Raw genomic sequence first — 26,352 nt, 5'->3', positions numbered from 1 at the left:
GCAATTCAGAAACGGACATGGGTCTCCCACTACATTGGTTAAATTGTTGTTTTTAAGGCTAGGAAAATCAAGGCATTAGGAACAAGGGTGAGAGCGCTTACCCGAGTCCGAGATTTCGTCCCAATAGGGTGGATCAAACTCAAACTCTCCTTTCAATATCTGAGCAAACAAGTTAGCGTCACTTTCGTCGTAGAATGGTGGGGTAGCCACAAAGCCTGCATAGCAAAAGAAAACGGTCAGTGAAGGCAACTGAAGCTGTTCAAAAGTTCGGCTAGTATATTAATACTACTGCTGCTGCCATTTCTTCGCGCGAAAAGGCACGGCAGTAATGGTGGCTGCCACTGGCGGCAGGCCACAGCATTAATGTGTAAGAGGCTTTGCTGCACTTGACTGTGCCTTGTGCGTTACTGAAATTTTGCTTCTTAAACAACACTGAGAGCACGGAGAACAGTGCCATGCTCAGACACATCCCTTGGCTATGGCTGCCCTGAACGGGTCGTGCTCGCGAAGGATAAACTTAATACTTTTTTTTACGGTCTATAGCCTCATGCTCGATAAAATTTAAAATACTTTTTTTTCATGTCTAAAAGCTCAAGCTCAATAAAGTTAATAATACTTTTTTTATGTCTAAAGACTCATGCTCTTCCTTCACATACTATTTGTGGAAATACGGCAATGTCAAACCAGGATAAGAAACCAACATTGGCCAAGCAAAGAACACAATCTTTTTCTATCTTTTTCATTTTTATCTGGAGCTACAGAAAGCCACAAGCACAATTCATGTCCCTGTTTAAACATCCCTAAAAGCTTACATGACTGGTTGCACACTGAAATCACACTGCACTGTCAAAGAACAATCTGAGGCAGTGTTCACATTTAAATTCAGCCCGCAGTACACCCTAATGGGTGCCACGGCATCACATTTGAAACTAAAAAAAAACAAATGTGGAGTCAGCAGCGCACATTTATGTCATGTGCTGTTCAGCACTGGATTAGCCAGTAGACCAGAAGGGTTACTCACAAAATATAGGCGATCACTCCTATAGACCAGACATCGACAGCTTTTCCGTAAGGTTTCTGAGCTAGAACCTCTGGAGCTGTAACAAAAAAAAAAGCAGGGATGCAACAGCGTCTCTTATACATGCACACAGAAACATGGAACGAAGTGAAAGTGATCAAGAGGCTCAGAAGGGTCTTTTGCACCACAATGGGATGACACAGAGACCAGCAGGAGTTCACGACAAAGGAACTAGAGTCTGCATTCACAAGCAAATGCTTTCAGTGACACTTCTACTGCTGCATGACGGAAAAATGCGAAGCAGTATGTCACAACAGCAGATGACACTGACAGCACTCGTAAGCAGATATCTGCCAGCAAACTTCAATCAAATCTGATGTGCCCCGTGTCAGCAGTTGCACCACCTCACAACCGATGCCATTGCGGTGCCACAAATGTTCTTGCAAAAGCCAAACCACCCTAAATAGCAATGAAATTTTTGCGCTAATTGGCAAACCCAATGCAGCAGCATTTGTTGGTGCGTCAAACGTTTTTCGTTACCCATTTTGACAACTTACCAGTCACTAATCTGCCATTTGATTGCTCTGATTGCTGTTTGAATGAGGTCAACTGAATTCAATTTTCATTCTTTCTAAAATTTGATTGCTTGGCACTCTATGGATCTGTTGATGTTCATTCAGCAGCAAAATAGGTGTTCATAGTTGAGAAATTTGGAGTTTAAAATTTAGAGTAACAATTTTATCTGACTGGACAATTGAAATTTACGACACTGACAATGATGTCGAGCGCAAAAGGGTTGGAAGGGAATGGTAGTTAGAATAGCCCTTAAGAACATAACTTTTTTTTCTAAGATTCATACAGACAAAAACAATTTCAGCTTGCTTGTGAAAATGGCTGGTGCTGTCTATCAGCGACGACCATAGACTAACCTGCTATGACGTGGATGCTCTGAGTGATATCTCTGTGTATGAAATTATGCAATTTTTTCTCTTTCTTTATTTGTTACCCATTGCTCTTACGACTGATCTATTCCATCTGACTATTTTATAATGTGATTTGGTTATGTTTACCCCTGATAATTCTGATTATTGTATTCTGAGTACAAGGTAATTTTGTTATGGGATTGAAATTCTATTATTTTTGCCCCTTCCGATAGGGACCGTCTAAAGGCCTGCAGTATATTGCAAATAATTAAATAAACAAACACCTAAATTTCATTTTTGCTCTTTTTGAGCTATCAAAGTTTCCTTTCCAGACAAAGCAATAGCCTCTTTGTCACCAGGAAAAGGCAATCAACTGACATAGGTGAACTTCAATTTCTCGTTAGTATCCCTTTAACAACTATATGAGAAATGAATCAACACAAGCAGAGAGAGTGCCCATCTATAAATTTATCCCGCCACATCGCATTCCATTTTCCCATTCAAGAGGCAAGTGAAATATCACCAAAAAAGACCGTTAAAAAACGCAGCTTCTCTGTTTTCCTTGGTTCCAAATGGCAGGTTTTTTTTTTTTTTTTCCATATTCCTTCTCTCAACCACTCGAACTTTTTTTGTCAAGCTTGTTTTGCATTAAACCTCAGGCCCTTGCTCAAACATGTTCACCATGCCATGAGCACAGTCTCGTCTTTTTATAATAAAAGCCAAGCAGGGAGGGTGGTGGGTGGCAAATTCAGTCTGACATGCATGAAGCATTTTTCTTTTTCACTGAAGAAGAAAAAGTCAGCTTTGTTGTTTTTATGGAGTTTAGCATCCCAAAGCCATAGTGGAGGGCTCCGAATAATTTCGATCACCTGGGGTTCTTTAACTTGCATTGCTGTCGCACAAAACATGTGCCTTATCATTTCACCTGCATCGAAATGCAACAAGTGTGGCTGAGATCGAACCGCGTCTTTTAGGTCAGCAGCTGAGCACCATAACCACTTAGCCGCCTTGACAGCTCGAGAAAAAAATGGGGGTACTATACTGTTCAAATGAACGATTTACCGTTTTCTCGTTTTTTTTTTATCTTTCTTTCTTTCCTTTCTTTCTTTCTTTCTTTTTTTTTTTTGCTCAGCACGCCACCAGGCACAGGTTTGGAATGGGGGACAGGATGTAGGAGAAAGACTTCCCGCTTAAGGGCCCAGGGTAAGGTAAAATTAGAAAAAAATCGTTTTTTTTTTTCTTTTGGAATTTTAGAAGTTCAATTCTTTCTACACGTTCCATGATCGCACTTTCCTCAGAAAGCCATATTTACGGCTGAAAAACGCTTTTTCCGAAACCAAGTAGTGAGCGGCCACGCCCCCTTTCAGGATTAACGTCAATTTTTTCAACCAAAACGTCCACCACCTGATTTCAAAACTTGTCTAAAATCAGCTACATATAAAAAATTGTCTGGCAACTATTGTACAGCTCTTCTTTTTTAGCCAAGACAATCCTGAGATGCTTTGCACGTTTTTTCCACGTTTCTGCAACCTTCATGCAGCTGCGTCCGAGCGCTATCCCTTTCGATCAGTATTGTAAATTGTGCCGGTGTTGGTTGCTGCTGATAAGTTGAGATGCCCAGGGCAAAGAAGGCCTTCGTCAGGCGTGAATTTCACGGCAACCGCTACGCTCATCGTGAAAAAGCAAAAGGATGTCCACGACCGAATGAGATCCCGAACGCCGAACGCGCCAGCTCCTCGACATCGAAGCTTTCAAGATTTTCTCTGTGCTTCCAGGAAGAGGATGTGCTACAGAGCAGCAGCCAATATGCCTTAATGGACATGGACGGCATTTGTGCCGCAATTACACAGATTTGTGTGTGCAGAGAGTGCGGTGGAAGTGTTGAGCTCATCGAAATTGTGACAAAACGGGTAGGTGTTGCAAGCGTTTACAGTTTGAACTGTGAAGTGTGTAGTGCCGCATAACGATTTGAGACGTCGAAGAAAACTACTTCTGGCCTCTATGAAGCCAACCTCAGGTTAGTGTATGCCTTGAGGTCCATTGGTAAGGGAATGGCTGCAGGAAATATACTCTGTGCTATGCTAAACCTTCCTAAGCCGCCGACAAAGTTTGCGAAATACAATCAAGAGCTTCTAGGTCACATCGAAGCTGCTGCTCAGGAGTCGATGAAAAGGGCAGCTGACGAAGCTGTGCAGCTGAATGAGGGGGATAAAGACATCGCAGTTGCTCTTGATGGAAGCTGGCAGAAGCGAGGCCATACTTCCAATAACGGCATAGTCTCTGCGACCAGTGTAGACTCTGGGAAAGTGCTGGATGGGGAGGTTTTGTCTAAACGTTGTCCAAAGTGCAGCATCAAGGGTACAAACAGTGACCCCCTTCATAGAGAGGTGTGCCAAAGCAACTACCAAGGCACCAGCGGTGGAATGGAAGTCGCAGGAGCACTGAAAATTTTCGGCAGGAGTGAGGAGCTTCACGGCGTTCGATACGTCAAATACCTTGGGGATGGTGACAGCAAGGCTTTTATGGCTGTGAAGGCACAAATGCCATATGGTGATTCCGTTGAAATATCCAAGGTTGAGTGCATAGGGCACATGCAAAAAAGGATGGGCACAAGGTTACGAAGGCTAAAAAAAAGGAAACAAAGCAGGAAAACTCTCTGATGGAAAGAGCCTCTCGGGCCGAGGCCGACTGACTGATGCAGTAATAGATAAGCTCCAGACGTACTATGGTTTGGCCATCAGAAGAAATGTAGGAAACCTGGATGAAATGCGAAAGGCCGTTTGGGCAACCTTCTTCCACTTATCGGCCACAGACGATGACCCATGCCATGGACTTTGCCCAAAGGGACCTGATACGTGGTGTGCCTTCAACAGAAGTCAGTCAGAGGGCAAGCCATTTTTCCACAAGGAGAGTTTGCCTGCATCTGTCTTGGAGGCTATCAAACCCATTTATAGGGAGCTATCGAAGGCTGAGCTCCTAGAGAAGTGCCTGCATGGGCGAACTCAAAATGCAAATGAGTCGTTCAACCATGTTGTTTGGGAACGCGCGCCAAAGAATGTGTTTGTTAGGCTTCGGACCCTACGGATGGCAACACAGGATGCTGTTCTTTCATTTAATGATGGTAGCATCGCACGGGCCAACGTTTTGAAGGCGTGTGGATTGAACCCAGGGAGCAACACCATCAAGTGGCTGAGGGAAGCTGACCATAAGCGCATGTACTTTGCGGACCGAGCAACACGACAGCTTACAAAAGAGGCCCGACAGTCAAAACGACAAGCCGAAAAGCGAAAAAATGACGGCGACAGTGACTACGAAGCAGGGGGCTATTAAACCAATTACTATGGAGGCGTTTCTGCGAATAAAAAATGGTTTTTCACATCTTTTTTCTCTTTACGCTCTATTATCTCAAAACAGTGTTTTTTCTTACAAAGGTACCATTATTTCCAATGCCTTTCAAGACAGACGGCTGATTTTTTTTTGCAATCATCTACATAAGTGTTGCCAACTACTGAACTAGAATTAAGCAATTTCACTGAGCAGTTATTCTGTTATGAATTTTGAAATGCGCAAAGAAAGGCCAGATTTGTGTACTACCGGAAAAAATTTTATTAAAAATCGAATTTTCAACACATTTCAAATATTCTAGTTCAGTAAAAAGAGCACAAAATTTGGCAAACAATGATATATGTATTATTAGGCTACTGTTATTAGTTAGTGAGAAACATGTACCTCAACATGGCCTAAAATGCATGGGAAGTATAGGGCTTACCCTGTGCCCTTAAAGAGGTGGGAAGAACGAAGAGAGCAGTGGTCTCCTTCACCCGTTCCAAATACCATCCACAGCTCATGCTTTGACAGAAACACTCTCCCAAAAGCCAAGGTCACTAACACATTATTTATCAATCAACTGCATCCTTCTCAATGGGGCTGCATTTCGCTTTTGTTGGCATGGGTCTGCCATAACACTCACAGATCCCTGTTCCTAATATCGGATTGTTTACAGTGGCATACCCTGCACGCTGATTGTGTTAACTCCCCATGCTCGAGGAATGGTACACGTTTCTTTTAGGGCTACAGTGGTTATGAAGTTTATGAGTAATTAAAAATCAGTTAACTCCATGACTTAAGCAATTATGAAGGTCATGAGTAGTTATTACGAGTGACAGAACTCTGCAAGGATAAGGATCTACGAAGACTTTTAAAGAAGAAGATAAAGAGAAGAGGTTGGCACACCGACGTATCCGGGCGTGCCGCATGCCGTCGCCATGATTCCAGAGTCTTCCATCTTGGAAAGCCCGAAATCGCTGATCATTATCTTGGAGTCTTCATCAGGACAATAGTACAGCAGGTTTTCGGGCTGTGAAGTAACAAAGGACGCACATCAGTCGATGACAGCTCAATAAGGTTCGGAAACTAGCATCACTCAAATCTTTATTGGGCTATGCTGAAATCCACCCACAAGTTCAATGAAACACAGTCGAAGATGGTTCCCTTGCAGAGGGCAGTGAAGCAAGGAAAGTACTCTTATTTCCTTAGCCATACAGGCGAGTTCAGTGGCCCTTTAAACTGCAGGCACTTCACATGATGAAGTCTCACTTCAACCGTGTACTTTAACAAGGCAAAAATTACTCTAACCCACAAATGGCGTCAACATGAATCAGTGAAGTCAAATAAATAAAAGGACACTGAGAACAGTTCCATCTAATCAGTGTCTTCAGTAAAGGTTAATTCTCTGACTTTTTCTGGCTGGCTGCGAAAGAAGACTCGCTTGCCGGTGACAAAATTGGATTTAAAAATCTTCTCGCCAACTGATTTAAACTCTCGACGCCCTTACCGAAGAAGACAGATTGTCAACATTTTGAATCAAATGGCAGCGTAGCGTAGCCTCGGGGATCCCCGTTCACAGATCAAAGTCGATGCATGCATTGTACTTGTGAAATCAGCCGATGATGGCGATACCTGTACTTCGTATTTTGGTCTTTTCTAGCTTATAAAAGCTCCGTTTTCAGTGAGAGCGGTCTCTTTGTGGTTAAATCGATGCAGGCCTTATCGATGCAGGCCAACTTATATTTCTCCTCAGTCTCCTTTTAAGATGTGCATTAGTGCTCATGAGTTCACAAAAAAAAAAACTGCCACTTGATTACAAAACAAAATTTTGCTTACAATAAAGGCTTCTCGTTATGAACACTATTATGCATGATCCAATTTCTCTTGTGGCTGCCCCTTATGTGGCAATACACACAGTATTATGTCTCATTCATGCATCACTTTAGACTGCTGCCCATAACGATGTTGTCACCATGCTTATGCCCAAAACTATTCAGTGAAAGACATCCATATTCCCAAAGGCTTTTTGTTTTTAGCAATAAACACTTCTCAAAGATCCCTTCTTAGATGTTTGAATATTGCCGCATCACTTTTTTTTCTTTTAACGTAAGAGGTAGATGATCACTGTTGCATGCCTGCACTGGTGCCTCTGTTAGCACGGCTGATATGTCTTGTTAGAGGGCAAAATAGAGAGCTTACTAAGCCAGAACGAACTGAAATGCCACCAGCGCTAATTTAATTAATACATGCGGTGCACCCAGTAAGCGGACAGGCAAAATAGCGATGTGCATTGCGCACACGAAGGTCAGGCGGCCCGATACTAAAAATCTTGAATGCACATTTTCACACAAAAGGTGCCCCAATAGCACTTACTTAAATATACCATAGGAATATTTATTTGAGGCACAGTGAAAGAGAGAGAGGTTAGAACAGTGCTGCACACAGTTTCAATCAATGGTGCTGCTTGCGTAAGCATGCATCCTCTCCCATGTTTTGTGCTTTCGTTTAACTTTGTTCTGCGCTAGAAACAAATGTCACCACACTAGTGAACCTAAATTTCTCAAAGTGAGTCCTGTTAACTAACTTCACTCACTGTTCAGCATGTCCTGCAGCAAGCACCACTAGTTACCTGGATGACCACTACTGAATGACACTAATGTCAAGTGGCACTAGTTGTTAGACTAAATATTACACATGTCATCTGACAACAGTTTTATTACAGACCCATGTGCACTCTCACATTTCCCCTTTACCACGCTCATATAACACAGACACATTGAATGTTTAAATGTGGGAAACGAAAAAGACTAAGTTTTATAAAGCATGAATATATTGTTTTTATTCACAAGCAACATTTCAGATCCTATATCGATAGTTCAGTGAAGCAACCGCAAACAAGTCAAGATGCAAAGTGCATGTATGCGTAAGGACTTCTTACATTATCGCTGTTTGCTTGAGGCAAGCTCAAGAGCACAGGTTCTCCTGTGAAAGTCAACTTCCTAAAACTGATAGCTTTTCCCTTCCTCTTCCTTGCAAAATAGATTGTTTTGTCTTGATTCTGCTTCTGGTTTATTTTATCAATTAAGCTTCCCTATTCTGGTTCTCCTCAAATATTAATTTTTCTCACTGAGCACCAATGTAACATGTGCAGTAACTTAAATGGGAACGATGACCCAGAGGCAACGGGCACCCCTTTGCTGAAATTATGACAAGTGTAAAGCATGTTTAAAAAATTTTGGGGCTCTAAAATGTGTGCAGCAAATATCCAAGGGTATTTTTCTCATACACCCCTTTCGCTTTTGCTTCTTCAGCCCAAATCAGATTTCGTTTTTGCTTCACAGTCTTTATTTTTAGAGATAAGATTATGGATCTATTCAAGGCCTATCCAACACCCAATAAGAAACGAAAATTTTAAGCAAATTTCAAATAGTGACAAACCACTCGATGATCATCTCATTTGAAACAGCCCAACAGTACTGTTGTATTACACCTATGCAAAACAAAAAGCAGTGGAGCCTTGCTGCCTACCAAAATTTATTCATCCGCAACAAGCAAACATAGTTAACACTGTGCTACAGCACTGTAATAAAGGTGCACTTGTAATCCAGTAACAATCTGGACTACTTACTGAATTAGCAAGACTGCTATAGTTGGATACAGCTCAAGAATGAAGAAGCTTTTCCCCATCAAAGGACCCCCCCCTTCCAGCCAGTGCTGACGTGCTGGCATGAGAATAGACAATACAGGATGTGACAGGTGAAAGGGGACAGTCCCTTCCTTCAATGGTCAGGGATAGTCCCCTCTCCGCATTGTCACGCTAACAGGTTCATGAGAACCGGCCGATGCCACTGGCTGAAGGGGATCCTCTGTCAGGGAACAGCCGCTTCGTTCTTGAGTTGTACCCAACTATAGCCGGTAACATACAACAACACATGCAAGAAAAGCAAAAGAGTGCACAAGCATGCTCACCTTGAGGTCTCTGTGGACAACCCCTTGTGAATGCATGTAGTCTACAGCTTCAAGAATCTGCCGTATCAAGTCACTGGCGTCCTTCTCAGTGTAGCTCCCCTTCTCCACTATCCGGTCGAAAAGTTCGCCCCCCGTCACACTGTGGAAAGAAAGAAAAGTAGCAGATGCAACAAAACTGCCCTTAGTAATTAGGAACTCAAAGCATATGCCACAGCGGCAAGAAATGCAGGTGGTGCCATCTGTTGCATGCACAGCAGAGTGATGGCTGTTGGCTGATGCACCATGTGGCAAGATGCACTGCGCTTATATACATAAGAAAAATAACAAAGTAACACTTCAGCAAGGGCATCTGGGTACAAGGTTGTCATAATTGCTTACAGAGCCTTATGATGTAATACATCAGAAGGCACAGCACCCCAGAACAGGTCTAACAAAGACAGTAAGAGATGTCATCAATATCATCAACTAATATGATGACTCAAGTTCTAAGCATTGCTCCTAACTGTGAAGAAGAATCTGAAGAAATGAAAAAGCCAGAATAATGCTCGGAAATCTAGGGAAAAAAAGCTAACATTGCAGCCAGTACTGTACCACTCATGCTAAAACCTTGCTTGAGAGTCACAGCACTACTGGTGACACCACGTGAAAGTGTACAGGTCCTTCCAACATGAAAGGGAACAACCAGTTTGCACAGAAAGACAAATTTATTGGTTATTTCTTTACTAAGGCCAAAAATCACTTTTTGATATCATACGCCATGGAGGAAACCAGCTAGCAAACAGCAAAAGTGTGCTTGTCACATATAACTTTGGAGTTGTGCGTGACAAGCTTTGTTATGTGCAGTTATCCGTGACAAGAAACTTCATTCCCTTTCATACTGGAGGGACCTGTACTTACTCAATTGCCCCAGGACTTTATCTGACATTGCACTGAACAGCTAAGCTCTGCTTAACAAACTCTCATAGAAGTTATGAAACCAACCTGAATATGATACAATAAAAAGAACGGTTTTTCGCTTCACTACACAGAATAAAGAGTTTTCAACGTTCTCAACGTACTTGCCAGTCAATGCAGAAAGTAGAAAGAAACGAAACTTAGCTCTTCATTCATTTTTTTTGTACGATTTTCGCGATCCTCAGGAAACAAAAACCAACAGCAACCGATGACAGTCACTGCAATCACAAACTCACAGTTCCATAACGAGGTAGACCTTGGTTTTGTCCTCAAACGTTTCCAGAAGCTGGACTATGTTTGGATGCTTCAATCTGTAAGAACGAAAGTAGGTGTTACAACGCAGCCCATTTAGATTCGGATGCATTCACAGCCAGATTTTCTGCGCCAATGCAATGTGCAGTATGAGATGAAGACGTCAGCATTCAACGGCGGCTACTATTGAATCCACAATATGTGCACCAAGAAGTGGCCCATACAAGGAAATGAGTGCACCGAAAGTATATACTTAACACAGGATTCAAACCGTTTCTTTCTATATCGTTTCCAATGCCTCACTGCACAACACAATTACGTGTAGTATTGTAAAGGATACTTGGCAGTTGGTAGTGATAATCTTATATTTGTATAACTTTCAACTTATCTGTTAGTCTTTCTGTTTTTCATTTCTGTGTGCCCCACCCCTTATGTAATACCCTCTAACGAGGGTATTTAAGGTATTAAAGTGAAGTGAAGTGAAGTGAAGTAGACATGTTTTTCAACATAGGTGCCGTTAACTCAGCGGTTTGCAATGTTTGTAGCTACCAGTGCGCTATTAACAGTGCGAAATCACTGATATGAATGAAACTTTATTAGGCGACGGTTATCAATTTCCAAATGCACATCTTGGCTAGTGCCAAAAATAGAAAAACGAACTGCAAAATATGGCAGTGCCACTAGGAGAAATTTACGAACAACAAATTAATAAAAAATTAGCAACTACACAGAGCCAGTTAAAGCTTACAGTATAAAATAATGTGTCTGTCTCCCTCTTGGCAGACACCTGAACCATGCTGTGGAGGAATTCGGAATGAAGGAGGGAGAGAAAGAAAGGAGAGAAAACGATACTGTAATGGAGGGCTCTGGAATAATTTCAACCAACTGGGGTTTTATAACATGTGCCGACACTGCACGGCACAAGGGTATTTTTGTGTTTCACGTCCATCAAAATGCAGGCAGCCTCTGTGGCAGTGAAATGTGAAAATAACCCACGTCTTCAGATATAGCACAGAAAGAATTCCAAAACTAAGCAACCTGTAGGTTAGCATACTAGTTCAAAACTGACGTCATTTCTTTGGTTCCTTTTTTTCCTATCTGCACAAGTTGAAAAAGGGGGACCCTTATAGCAAAGTATGATACTATTGAACAAAAAAAGCTTCAGGACATTGTGCTAAACTGCAAAACAACAGCGGCAGCAAACAAAAACCTAGTACACATGCTATAGTAGGATACAACTTAAAAAAACAGCAGTTGCTAACACTGGGCCACGGTCCACGGCGAACTGTATTACTCTGCTGGCCAATCGCAATAACAAACGAAATCAAATTTTTAATCTGACTAATTAAACAAGCCACGTATCAAAATTCCAAAGCTTATAATTTTTTCCTTGTCCATAGCTTTTTGTTTAAATAAAAAGAAGTTTTAATAACGGACTACTTTTTTGCCGTGGAGGAAATCTGTGCAGCGGTCGTGAATGCAGGCAGAGCTGCACTGTATACGTATGCTGTATCCGACTATAGCCAGCATTCTTTTGTGTTGAAAGTGACAAGCACACAGCTAGCGTTACGCTTATAGCAAGAAGTTAAAAAAAAAAAAGCGCAGCTGGTTCAAAGAGACACACAATCGAATACTAAGGAGTCCGTGTTCCGCAGCACAATGAAAAGGTTACAGTTCCAAGTAGTTATATCTTTTGGTGATTACAGTCTGGTAATATCACGAAAAAAAAAAGTTACGAGCTTTTTCATCTGTGAACACAGACACCCTAACTGATGTAGCTCCGAAGGTTGAGAGTGTTAGTGGCCACATGTCTACAAGAGCAAGTAACTGAAAGCAAATGTACAGTAGTTTAAAAAACTTCTTTCTTAACCTTTAAAAACGCTATGTAAAAAACTGCACAAAAGCGAACTCGCAGGTTTTTCGAAGAGTGGGATGCACCTAGCAGTGATTTCGTTTCAAGTGAATGTCACATACCCATCATCTCGCAAATAAGCTGGTTTTTATGCCATACAGCAAACACAGTAAATAAAATTCCACGAAACAGTGAGTAGGGTAGCACGTCGTTTGCCATTTTTGTGCAAGCATATTCGGCACCAGTAGTAACATTTTCTTCTTTTTTTTCGAAATTTCAAATGCAATGTACCTTTTTGAAATAGAAATTATTTCCATGACCGTTTGGGTATTTACATGATAAGTTGTGGCATTTCGATGTTGCTGTTTTCATCAATGACGGCACTTATGAGATTTCACACAACCCAGCAAAAGATCAACAGCTAGCATTTTGCATGGAAAACTAACAAATTGTTTTTCTTAAGACCTGTATATATACTGTATAGGCAAAAGTATGTTTCATGTAAATGCAAGTGCCAAGTGGTTAAATAATGTTTTATGGGTGTTCAACATCCCAAAGTGACTCAGGCTATGAGGGTCGCCGTAGTGAAGGTCTCCCGAAATTTCGACCACCTGTGATTCTTTAATGTGCACTGACATCACACAGTACACGGGCCTCTATAATTTCTCCTCCATCGAAATGCGACCGCCGCGGCTGAGATCGAACCTGTGTCTTTCGCGTCAGCAGCCGAGCGCCATAACCAATGAGCCACCACGGCGGCTGGTTAAATAATATGACAACTACCGTTGTGAATGTCTTTGATATGTAATGTAGAGTATTGTGTGTTTTTATTGTGAAGACTTTCAAAAGTTTCTCTGCCTCAACCACTGGCTCATTTGCGGTGAAACTGCAAGCAGAGCTTGCGTATTATGGTAACTTTTGTATCGTAGCAAGTTTGACAACGGTACCTACTTCGTTGAGCCGTGCATGATGCAAAGACATAATCGTCTACGTAGAGATCGGTGAACCAAAACCCGCAGACACCGTTTTTTCGCTGAAGGGCGGCAGTGGCGCCATCTGTTTTCTGCTGTCACCCTCCGATGCTTTTGGAAAGTGACGAAAGCACACGATATGAGCTGAATTGGTTAAAGTCACTCCGCAGAAAAAGAGATCAAACACTATTCTTTGAAAGGTAAAGCGTTGTATATTTTTTTCCACTCAGTTAACCGAAAATGTTGGAAGCGCTTCAGTTGAAACAGACGAAATGGCCAGAACGGCATATTCAAAGGCATATTCCTTGCAACGCTCGCCTTGTCGTGACACTTTCCAGTACAGAAAACAGATGGCGCCACTGCCACCCTTCAGCAAAAAAACTGCATTTGCGGGTTTTGGTTCGCCAATCTCTACGTAGACAATTACGTTTTCGCACCATGCACGGCTCAACTAAGTAAGTACTGTTGTCAAACTTGCTACGATACAAAAGTTACCCTAATACGCAAGCTCTGTGTGCAGTTTCACTGCAAATGGGCCAGCGGTTGAGGCGGGGAAATTTTTTAGTCTTCACGATAAAAACGCACAATACTGTACACACGCATTGCTTTCTATCCGAATTAGACACTACTTAAAATCATAATGCGGCATCAGCATATGTGTGCACTTCCACCTTTGTTCGATCATTTTGTTCTATTATTTTGATCCACCTTGTTCCACCATTTCACTTCATTCCACCATTTCGCTCCCCCACTTTGTTCTCCCATTTACATATTACGATAGCAACGTGTTTGAACATAAGCTCCCTTTGCATGAAATAAAAAATGCATTGGAAGGAGGACAAACATTAGTTTTAAGAATAAGACTCTTTTTAAAAAGTAGTTAAAACCCGGTGAGCAAATATCTAAAAAACCTAAAGAAAACACCAAAACTGCACTCCTACAATTCAATCACCTACTGTGAGTAATCATACAATAATCCTGAGTATATCTTAGAATTATCCTTTTCCATCAAACATAAAAAGCTGCTAATAGCTGCAGACTATTCAGTGTATTCTACAGAATTCACGGGAATGTGAAGAAGACAAAGCTAGCTAGGCCGACAAGTGGAACCACATGAAACAACCTGCGTAGAAATAGCATTTTTCAATAGCATTAATAACTACAAAACACTACGAAAGTTAGGAAACGTTCACAGCAAGAAGTGGTGCAAGGAAAGATGGCATATGAATAGAAATGCAAAATGCTCACTAACTCACAAGTGAAATTTATCGCAAGGGATGCGTACATGAAGGTAGCATACCCAAATGTTTCATGTTTTTGTTGGCCTATTACCTTCCCTTGTGCTACTTTACAATTTTCTATAGCTCCAGGTATTTTTCCAATGCATTCACCGATAGAGCGCCATCATCAGTGACACCCATGTCCGGCAATGTAAATGTAAAGGGCCGTACAGCCCTGCCACTAACTTCCTGAGAACCTTGATTTCGTTTTCAAGTGAGTCTTCTTTTCCCTTGAGGGCCTTTTTGTCGATACACTTGATAGCGTGCATGACTCCTGGGGTGTCCTTACTCTCAGCAAGCACAACCTGGGAGAATGCCCCCCTGCAGCAACAAAAACAAAGGACAAAAAACATAAGACAGCCATCACATACTGCAAAGCACATACTGCAAACATTGTGAAGTACAGACCTAAGCACCAAGCAGAGGCCTTGAAAACACAAAAATGCTTGCATATCTCAGCACTGAAAACAGCAAATTAATTAGGTGGCCCAGCACCATTTAGGGCAACAAATTTTGGATTGGACTAGATTGGACTATTTGGCCTCATTCTTTTGAATGGATGGGTGTCCTAGTAATGCCCTGGCCCTGTGACAGTAATGCAAAAAAAGAAAAGAGGACTATACGCACACAAACATTCACACACTCATGCCCATATGCGATGACAAGTTGACATTGCTGCGAATGTTAGTGTTAACACACCACAGTCCCCTACTCAGTTAGGTGATTCTTGGTTACTGTGACTTTACCGCTACCCGACAGAAAATGACAGCAGCACAAAAAAACAGGACAACAAACAAAGAGACAAGGACGAGCGCAGACCTTCCACCAATTTTACTGCGACCAGTTCACATGTATACAAATGCTGTCCAAGGCAAAGGAATCATTTTTGCATGCACAAGACAGCCAGCTCTTTACCGGGGAGGAACATCTGTCATCCTGTTTTGTACACAGATGCCGACTTTGTCACATTAATCAAGTTTACTGCTGCCACTAGCAGTATGGTTAAACAAGAAGCTAAGGGCCTGCAGCAATGTGGTGCCACCTGTCGACACTGATGTGAGGCCTGCATAGTACAGGACCAGATAGTGTTCGGCAGCAGTGAGCAGATTAGTGCCATTTAGCAATACACGAAGCAACTTAGCAGAGCCGTATTTAACATCTCCATTGCATTCCCTGCAACCACATTTATCCATGGCTCAGCCAGCCAGTGTGCAGCTCATCCAGTTTGACACCAAATCTCGAAATTCTTTCTAGTAGGCAGTTGCATTTCGATGGTGGCGAAATGCTAGAGACCTGTGTACTGTGCATTGTCAGTGCACATTAAAGAACCCCAGTTGGTCGGGGTAGTATTCAAGCGCCCTTCACTATGGTGTCTCTCATAGACCGAGTTGCTTTGGGATGTTATACCTTATAAACAAAACCAAACCAAACAACTCTAACAGACCCTTGATGGAGAGCTTTTAATTTTTGGCATAATGTTTTTCTGTTGAACTCTTTCCTAACAAGACTATTCCTTACGTTTCCTTTACACAAGTTATCAAACAAGTGTCAATTCACGCAGTTAAGGAGCCCCATTGTCGCCAATTCCAAAGCACAGGCTCAAGCAATCAAAATGCATGGTGTGTTCAGTAATGATACTTTGCCATTGCAAGTGCTGCCTTTTTTGTTTCTAAATTTGACAATGACAAGCTTGACAATGGTAGCAACCTGAGAAGCGATATAGGTGTCTGTAAACAGAAGAGTACTAAACAATTTGCCTTTTTTTATATTTACGGAAACTATTCCTTTCATTGACAATGCCACAATTCTCACCCAATGGCAAAATGCTTCAACCTTAATATATAGTTGTTCAAACCTCTGCAAGTTGACTTTCGGCACCTTTTACTGTTTTTGTGAACACAACCATAGGCCTGTCGTAAATCTGTAGTGACATCTTGACCTCTATGTTAACAATACCACAGCTTGTGTAGCAATTGGTGGGAAAATGCATCAAGGGTAGCATTTTAAAAACAAATTTCTGATTTTCTGCTGCAAGAACTCTTGAATTCACTCTCTACCATATCACAGGTTAACCATTTTGAACAAATTTCAATGCACTAAATACAAGAAATACCTGTTTTCAAACAAAAAAGTACTTAATACAATGTTTCTCATGCTTTGAGGTGAAACATCCAATGCTTTTTTTGTGTGGCTGCCACAGTACATCACTACGTACTTGTTCTCTAGGAAAGTTTTTTTTTTTTTACCGTTCTACAAACAAGTAACTATTAGTTAAATTGTCTTTAACATTTTATACAATCATTCAAAAATAAAAAAAATGACAGCAAGTTTGAAATGGCAATGAAAAAAAAAAAGGCGACGCAGAGTAGCAAGTTTAAGGTTGGTCAAGAGCAGCAAAAATGGCCTCCAGTTTCCTTCGATTTCCTCCAACACATCACATGTTCATATTACTCTAAATGAGACCAGCCCAGCTGTAATATATGAATGTAAACAGCACAAGGCACACAAAGGATTAAGAAGCCTTAGAATGCTTTCGGCATCTCAGGAGCCAGGATAACTTAGTGATTTTGAAACCAATTTCAATTTCTGTATTTTCCATCGATCATCGCTGACTTAAACCAAGCAATAGCAGGAGCACAGCATCACTTCAGCCAAATGCTAATCGCTTCAGTCCAAAGCTGCATATATCCTATGAGGGACGCCATAGAGGATGGCTCCGGATCAGTTCTCATCACCTGGGGTTATTTAATGTACACTTATGTTGCACAGACACAGACGTGTCTGCCTTTCACTTCCGCCAAAATGCAATCACCGTAACCAGGACTCAGTCTTGCCGCCTTGGCCCCAGCAGCCAAAAGCCGCAGTCATTGAGCCACAGCAGTGGGTAACAATACAAGGACAGCCAAACATAAGAGTTCGCTTGTTTGTTTGCTGCTCTCTTTATTTACCTAATAACTTATTTCTTTATATGAGAACTCTCAGGCCCTGAGGGCAATATGCACAGGAGTAAATTGTTATAAATCTTGTTACAGAAATGAACAGTAATAACAGATCAAAAATGGTGTTCATCTCGAAGGAACACTGAAGACAACAGCATCGAATTAATGTTCTCAGAAAAAAATTGATTATGTGGCTTTTTCTGGTTATGTAAACATTTGCCCAACAGCACAAGATGCATTTATGGCTGAGAAAATTGAATTTAAAAACATTCACGCTATTCGATTCAAACTCTCCACATTCACAGTGAGAAGGAATAAATGCCGCCATTTAGAAGTGAAAAGCAGTACACCATAGCCTCTGCGATTCATGCCTGAAATACGGTGTCAATGCATGCAATTTACTTGCAAAATCAGCCAGTGATGACGACACGTTCATTTCATTTTTGGTCTTTTCTAGCTTATAAAAGTTCAATTTTCTATAAGAGTGGTCTTTCGGTCGTTAGAATCCTGTAGTCTGTCAATACAGGCCAGCTTCAATTTCTCCTCAGTGTCCCTTTAAAACGAAGCTGCTGACTGGAGGCGAAAACACAACCTCCGCAACAATATCGACTAGTCCTCAAGGATGGTGATCCCAACCTGCACAAGTGCTGGTGATCAAAGGGGCCGCGACACCGTTTTTCAGGCTCAAGCTGTTTATTGAATGTTGTTCGCTATGCACCTCGGAACAACTGGGCAAGATTTGAGCTCATTTTGTGAAGTAAATTGTAATTGAATTTTTAAAAGTTCTCCTGAACTGTATGGCAGTCAGGTAACACTAGCATACTCACAATCCGTGACAACATAACCCGCTGGTCACATGCTTGCTCGCGACTAAACTGCACGACAGGGGAGTGGTCTGTTCATTGTTCAGGCTAGGGGTGCAGAGGTGTGAGGGGCAAGTTCGAGAGACAATGCGGGGTCACACCCATGACAGGGGGACAAAGGCACACGCCCTTCTCTTTTTTTTCTTTTCTAGCTTCTGCTGCATTGCAAAAGAAGCTGTCCCTGAATATATTGTTAGCCTGATCTCCCCAACTTCACCTCAATGTGCCATGGCCTGACTCGAGTAGGTGCACGCGTGCCCTGCTCCGCAGCGACCGTGTGCGCGTGCACGCAGTTTTGCAGCAGACAACGGCACTGCCGGGTCATGATGTCACTCAGGCTGCTTCAATATGGCCATCGCTGCCAGGGGGGCAGGCTTAGGGCCGATAACTTCCAACTGCAATTTTTAGATCAGATGTGCAAGTAAAGCCCAACTTATTTTTTAAGTATGCATGATAACGTCATGGCTAGTAGCTGCAATGTAAAAAAACCACGATTTATTGGTAGATCATGTTATGAGCCCTTTAACTAAACATGAAAATACTTGGTTTGGCATGGCAGGCTGCTTACTTCGCGTTGAAAATTAATGCACACTGACATACAAATTAGTGTTAGAAATGGTAATGTTTGGTTAGTTTTCATTATTGCAAGAATTGTATGACGACAATCTCGAGGTAAGAAATGGGATGTTCGACTTTCATCAGCCTGTAGTTCACAGTGATTCAAGACTATGTTCCCTGAGAGAAAGACAAGCCCACTGTGTTCATGATTAACTCTATCCTTTCCTTAGACAAACAGGCCAAAACACACAGGATGATGGCACATTCGTTAGTAGTAAAAATAGCAGTAAAGATGGAGCTAAAGAATATGCAAGAAAGTAAAAAAGCTGTCTCATAAAGACAGCAGCCACTGCATATATTTATGACTTAGTGGTGAAGATGTATATTTATGACTGACTGCTCCAGAGTACTATATATATCCACGCATAACATTGCAACACACTTTAAAGCAAGCACCCTATCATAAATCTTGCTCTCATGAGCTTTAAGCGACAGAGGCAAGACTTTTTTGCATGTTCATGTTTTTGCCTTGAAAGATTGCCAGGCTTATACCCGTGCCACAATGGCAAATTTAATGCCCTTAAGTGCTTACTGCCTTAAGTTTTAACGGCATTCGAGCGGTGCCATACGTATAAATTTAATGGCATTAGCCTTACTGCCATTCCGACCTACTGAGTTTGCCACAACTCTTTCGCCCAGGCAATGCATACTCTCGTCCCCATTCCACATGCAGAAAAGTATGCAACTTTATTAGTAGCAACTTCCTAACCAGTAGTAAATGGTAAATTCATAAGTTTCAGTCAGATGAGGCATCTCTACTGCATTTTTGATGCGAGAGCGCAATTTTTGCCAGCACTTCTGATAGACTCGCGGCTTGTGTGCTGACACACGATTTTATGGCTACTTTTTCAAACTGTCAAGCAAGAGAAAGGGTATTTTCTACGAAATAATTTTTATACTGCATTTGAATAAGATTCCCGGGATACTGTGCTCATTAGCACTGTTTATATTTAGGTGAAACTTTTCACTGCCTAGCAAGCGTTATCGTCATCATGACTTTCGTATAATGACATTAAATGGGGACGTGTAGCACCAACTCTGAAAATAATGGCATTAACAAACTTAAGGCCTTAACTATTTACCACCATTTCTTGTGCACGTGTGGCACGGGTAATAGTAATCATGAAACCAAACTCACAAAATCACTTCTTACCACCATTTTAGTTTCAGTCCGTGCCAGAACATGGCCAGCTACATCGTCAGTGATAACGTTGGTCAGCGTCTCTACCGAGCTCTAACAAGCGGTAAGGCAGGTTACATGTCGTCATTTTCTGACAGACTGAGAAGCACAGCAATTTTTGCTCTCTTCAGATTATGTGTCAATCAATGTCTATACCTGTGCAGATGGAAATTTTGAAGCTGCTCGCCGACTAATATTGAAAATCATATAAAATGACATTTCCAATACAATGTGCACAGATGGAACTTGCTGGATGGAATCTCTATAGGCTAAGAGAACATATTATACCCTTTTTTTATATTTTGAAATTTCGTGTGTACCCCATTAAAGAAGTCATAACTGCCAATAAGGACAATGGCAGCTCAGTCCTTCAACTACTGCTGAACTCCATGCCATTGGGCTGTGCTCAAAAAAGTTCTTGGAAACCCACCACAGCTTTCAATGTCAGTCTTCTAAAATGAAGCCCCATTGACAGAAATATGTTAACAGTTCCTTAAGCTATTTATCTCATTTATTCATGTTTGCTTTTTTGTTATGCTTTAAACATTGCATAGACATTGTACACTGTGCACAACTAAAGTAAACGAAGTTGAAAAGAAAACTGAACATAATTTGTGTGGCTTCAACGCTCGCTCGTCACAGTTCTCGCGCTGCAATTATGGGCTGCATGTTAATGCACAAGTGCTCCCAGAAGCATGAAAACGTGCTCTTTTCTTTCTGCCACAGACAGCAGAGCAGTCAAATATTATTTTAGTAAACACTGCTTTAACTTTCATTCACAAGCATCACCAGCTGAGAATGTAACTGACTATGAAGGCACAGCATCTTGCCCAATACAACACATTACCTGATATATGCAAGCACATGGTAAACACTGCCGCGATTCAGTGAAAAAAAAGGGGTATAACTTTGTTTAGCCTTGTCAAGTCAACAGCATCACATTAACTCCTTCATTCAAGAATTATTATCCAATGAGAGGAAAATTTTCTCTGAATTTTACGAGAGACATGTGCAGATTGCAATGAAGATAATTCTGCCCCTCCTGACCGTTAACAACGCACATGAACACGTCGTTAAGTGACAGTTTTTAGGGTCTCAATCATACTTCTTCTAACTCTATTCTGTCACAAGTCATCATGCGAAACATTTGGCTAATTTTAGGCCTTTTAAAGAAACGAAAACACATGCTCTCCAGAGCTACACCAGCAATTACCTAAAACGCAAAGGTGTCCATCTTATAAGCACTTCTCTCTGTTCATTTTGCATTCCCACAGTTTTAAGAAAAACCAAAATCAAGGCCTGAGGAAAAGCCTGGCAAAAAACAGCAAATGCTGCTCACGTGTTGAAAGCAGCTAGCATATGAGAAATAGCCAGTGGTTTCAAATGCTGCCGGCTTTGTGTCAAATGAGGCTGCATTTATAACATGTGTATTTCAAAAACAATCTGATGCATGGTACAGGCTGCTATCGGTGCCTACTTGTGGCCTTTTTTTCCAGCTAAGACAGCAGCACCTGTTCCTGCATACCTATTTGTTGCCACTCATCATACCCCAACAATATAAGAAGTTTTCCGAAACAAACAACACAAACAACTGCAACTGATGTTGCTAACACATGAAATTTTCTTGAATGAAGTTGCTAATACATCAGAATGCTTTATACTGAGCAAAAGTAATGCTGGAAGCTTTTTAAGTGTTTTGCAAAGTGTATATGCGCAATGGATGCACATCTATAATGAATGCAATGAGTAGTTTGTCAGAAGACACGCTTTTGCTACTATGTTACACTGCATATGAATGCATATCCTTCAAATTTTCCATAAATTTTTTTGCGGAAAAAAAAGTTGCCATTATGCAAGTAAATAGTCAAACTACTAAACTGCGACAAGCATATAAACAGAAGTTATCAAAGAGCAAGGCTGCTGATTACAATTCACACATGTCACCTCTGCTACAGCCATCAAAAGCCATTACTGACTCAGCTCACATTCTTTGCCTTAGCTAGCAGGCAAAGCTTTATTTTTTCTTCAAAGCAGTCCATACCTATGTCACCCAGTGCAAACAGTTCTTTACTAATCAGAAATAACATGTACTCTTATTTGTACAGAGCCGCATGAGCGAAAAGACTTGCAAACTGCAAGAAATTAGCATCGCAATCTGAGACATCATATTTACTCAGGTATATCACGGTTACAATGCTAAATGCGCACCGTAAGATGCTTCTCTATGTTAAATCGCTTACTTATTCGCGCTGGCATACGACCGTCTTGTTTTTTCAATACCAAGTTTGGATGAAGTACTTTCCTGATCTGATCAGAATTAGTTATAATCGTCTGCAGCATTGCTGGGCCATAACAAGCAGCTTTCGCATAGTGCGCGTTTAGTAGGTGCAACAGTCAGTACTATGCTATCAACATGCACACTGCAGGCAATACCACTGCAGCATTCAACTACATTGAAAGCAACACAACTCAAAAACAAAGTGCTCTGAATTAAGCGAAGACATCATCCATGCACAGTTTATAAAAGGGATGTTCACAAGCAACAGCCACCACTGTGCACCATACATAAATGGAGTCCGCACATCTGCCTGTGCATTCCAGGACTGGCTGACATGGCCGACAGCGTACGAGCTGAACCCTGCAGCAAGCTATCTGCTACTGGCAGGTTAAAATTTTGTCAGCTCACACACACAGGGCTAGGGTGCACCCTAACACCTCGCGGCGTTTTTTGAGCGACGTTTCTGCCACCTTTCCAGTCCAAGGCCGGCCGACGCCACATGACACACAAAGCTAGGTATGCGAGCTCTAGCTGGGTTGTTTTGGGTCGGCGCTCGGCACCACAACACGCACACGCTGCCAAGATTCTTCGCCTCGCTGGTAGGTGTCAAGACCCCGTGTTCTCGCCACGCTATTTTCTGCAACCACGCTCTGATTGCGTCGCGGTGGCAACACACGAAACGCGACACATCTACAAATAAAAGCGGCGCCGCGAAGGATAACACACAACGACTATATTCGACACAGAGGCAGTCGGCGCAGTGTGTGTGTCGCGTGCGTCGCCTGCCAAAGGCAACAAAACAGGTTGCGCCGCCGCCGAGTCAAACGCCGCGCTAATGTCAAAAGCCACAAGGCAAGATAAGATCAAGGCGCGAGCTATGTAGCGCTGTGAGAGCTCCTTCTGTCGAGCACACGTCGAAAGGAAATTCCGTAGAGTCGCACAGATTTTCTTCTGGGAAAGGAGGCGCAACTCGCTCTGTGAAAATCCCGCTCCGACACCGGGAAAACCACCCACAGTTCCGGATCAACACTTGCCGCAAGGATAATGTCACATCTCCGTATGTGCGCTATAACTGACGGGCGCTAATCACACATTACGCTATTAGTCGACATGCTGAACGAAGATTTATTCTTTCATATTTCTTCCTGTTCTCTCATACCCACTCGCGCGCAGTTCACGTAGCTGGCGCTCTTAGGAACGGGTCGGATATGCCCCACCGCTGGCGGATGCGAGTGACGTTTGATGATAACGGTTCACGCAGCTACATAGCGGCGCGTGTTATATAATACGTACTACCCGTTTTCCCATTGGTGTATTAAAACATTAGACGCGCCTTTTTTTAATCTTTACCCTTTATTAACTCTTAATTATCTCCCCTCCCCCTCTCTCTCACAAGGCAAACCCGATTAGCACAGTCGCAACCGCTTGTTTTCTTCTCAGACTAGCAACATATCGTCCCCGGGCCGGCTTTTGAACTCGGCATATAGCCCCCATTAAATGCTGTTCCACTCGCGATGCAACGTCGATATGCGAATAAACCTAGCCCGATCGACACGCCTTGTTATTTTTCCGCCGTTTTAAAAGGCACTGCGCAACAATAAATGAACACGCAGGCCAAACCGGGGTTTGGAAGCAAGTCGCGGATAACGAGTGCGGCGAATACGACGGCATCTCGGTAAGCCGTTCCCGCATAGGCGATGCGCGAATTAAGGCACCCGTGCGCGCTCGGAGGATCAAGTGGAGAAGGGGGGATCCATACGGCCAACTCGACTTCGGCGCAAAGCAGTCAGGATCCAATCTGCGGTGGCAAAGGCCGTGAATGCGATTTAAGAGACGATGACCCATAATTTGGCATCGCAAGGTTACACATTTTGGTCTGCGGTGCAATAGAACGGGTTTTCACATCGGAGCGCGCCGCACGGGCAGCCCCAGAGGAGACCGCATCAGGGAAAACGTCGCTCTTGCGGCGAAAGCGAAAGTTAGGTCCGCAATATACTTCGTCTCCGCTCTTCCGGCGAATGCGCCAGCCACGCAAACACATGCATAGCGAGCAGTGTGGACGAGGATAGAGCAGATACTAAGACGGAAAAGCACAGAGGAGAAACCGCCACCGACCGAGGCGACGACGGAGAGAAATCGAGAAAAAGGCGAGCCACTCACGTTCCAAGCAGATCCTTAAACTCATATTTTGCCTCGACATTGCCACTATTTTTCTCTTCTTCCCTTCTTCGTTGAGAATCCTTTTTGCCGAACAGCGGCATGTCGAAAGCACGGGGCGCCGCGTCGAATTACACCGAAAAATGAATCCGTACCACCTAAATAAAAGCCGCCGCTAAACACGCTACACCGGACGCCATGAGTACACTTTCCTAAAAGAGCGAGCGCCATTAGCCGTGACGTCGCCCGGAGCGCCCCCGGCGACGTCACGGTAAAGCGTCGGTGACGTTGCCAGGCGCAGCGCCGGCTCGATAGTTTTTGTTTTGTTCTTGTTTTTCGCTCTTTTCCCCTCTTCCTTCGTCTCACGCCGCGGGCTGCTTGCTGCATGCGAGCAGCAGGCTTTGGTTCCCGCGCGCGCTGCATCGCCGCTTAGAGCCTTCGCCGGCTTCCTCGTGTTGCTCAGTGGGCGCAGGAAGAAAACAGGGGAACATTTTTTGGCGCATGAAAACTTTAACAGACAGAAATAAAACAAGAAAATGAAGTGGCGCGGGCAGCGCGCGCGAGTTGACGGATTTCTTGCCGACGCGCATTCAAAAAGGAGGACTTATCGGGAGGAAAGGCGCGCCAAAGCAAAGCGTTTCGTCGTGTGGTAGGGGCGTGGTGTGCATTTCCGGCTGAACGGACGCGGTTTTTGTGGCGCGTGCCATTTGCGTGTTTTTTTTTTTCTTGCGGAGTGTAAAAGTATGTTTTTTTTTTATCCAGCGGACTAGCTAGAAAGCACCACGCACGCACCAGCTATAGAATGCAATAGTAGGCAGACACGGCTGAACTAAGTCTGTATGCAAATGCACTCGATCGGCAGGCGATGTATACATATACTCAGTGCGATGTACTCGAAGCTCGTTTAAGGATTCACTGACAAAATGCAGCAATCGTGCAGGGCAAAATCCCGTTTGCTTGTCAGATGTTTGCATATGCAGCCAGAATTTACATGGCGCTCCATTAACTCTTGAGTAACGTGTTTATTCCATGATATGACGGAAAGTCTTTTATTCCAAATTACAGTGCATGTTGTCGTATTTCCAGCAAACTTCGGAGTTCATAGTTGCACCTATAGAGGTAAAAACCAGTGGGCCACGCAAAATGTTCTAGAATCCTGACTTTAGTATGCGGACTGCTAAATAGCAGAATCCACAAGATTAAAAGCGTTAGTGACGTAAATACGGCGCTCAGTATATAGCGCCTATGATGCGCATGCAGAGCATGACTAAATTCTGCGTGCAAGCCAGAACAGAAAACTTGCTGACTTAACGGAAATCAGCTTAACTAATAAAAGTGAATTTCCTTGCCGATGGTTGAATATCAACAATATTCTATTGAATGGTTCATGCAGCCGCCGATATGGGGTGTCTGCATGCACAGCTCCGTTAGTGCACAAGTGTTGTGACCGCCTGATACAAAGGGTTATGCCACCACGTCATCATCATGATGCTCATCGTTAACCTGCGACGCTGGAATCCACAACCGCCAACGGCTGGGCTCGCAGGGTACTGCATGACGTCACTGCCCGTAGATATCATTGGTCAGCTATTCACGTAACTCAACGGCTTACCATTCTGATTGGTCAGAAAGTGATCACGGGATCCCGTAGCTGTAAATCCATTTTGTTATCGATTATGACAAAAATTCTAATATATATTCGCTCGCTCAATAAAGTTTTCATCCATCCATTAGCATGTTTCTAAAACCAGAGACGGCAAAAAATACAAAG

At 42.7% G+C, this 26,352-nt stretch overlaps 1 protein-coding gene across 1 annotated transcript in view; it reads right to left on the bottom strand.

Annotated features, from left to right (window-relative positions):
• The window catches only part of LOC144106874 (calcium/calmodulin-dependent protein kinase type 1-like), a 43,477-nt gene extending 18,694 nt beyond the window's left edge, over positions 1-24,783 (bottom strand). The window contains 8 exon segments of the mRNA XM_077639818.1: positions 102-201; positions 203-215; positions 1,022-1,097; positions 6,175-6,298; positions 9,238-9,376; positions 10,428-10,502; positions 14,733-14,867; positions 24,585-24,783. Of these exon segments, the coding sequence (XP_077495944.1) occupies positions 102-201; positions 203-215; positions 1,022-1,097; positions 6,175-6,298; positions 9,238-9,376; positions 10,428-10,502; positions 14,733-14,867; positions 24,585-24,685 (763 nt within the window). The 5' untranslated portion in view covers positions 24,686-24,783.
• Between the last annotated feature and the right edge of the window lie 1,569 nt (positions 24,784-26,352).

The sequence above is a fragment of the Amblyomma americanum genome, chromosome 10 (assembly GCF_052857255.1).
Source record: "Amblyomma americanum isolate KBUSLIRL-KWMA chromosome 10, ASM5285725v1, whole genome shotgun sequence".
Taxonomy (NCBI): domain Eukaryota; kingdom Metazoa; phylum Arthropoda; class Arachnida; order Ixodida; family Ixodidae; genus Amblyomma; species Amblyomma americanum.
Note: the sequence above shows the minus strand (reverse complement) of the source record. Positions and strands in the feature narration are given on the sequence as shown.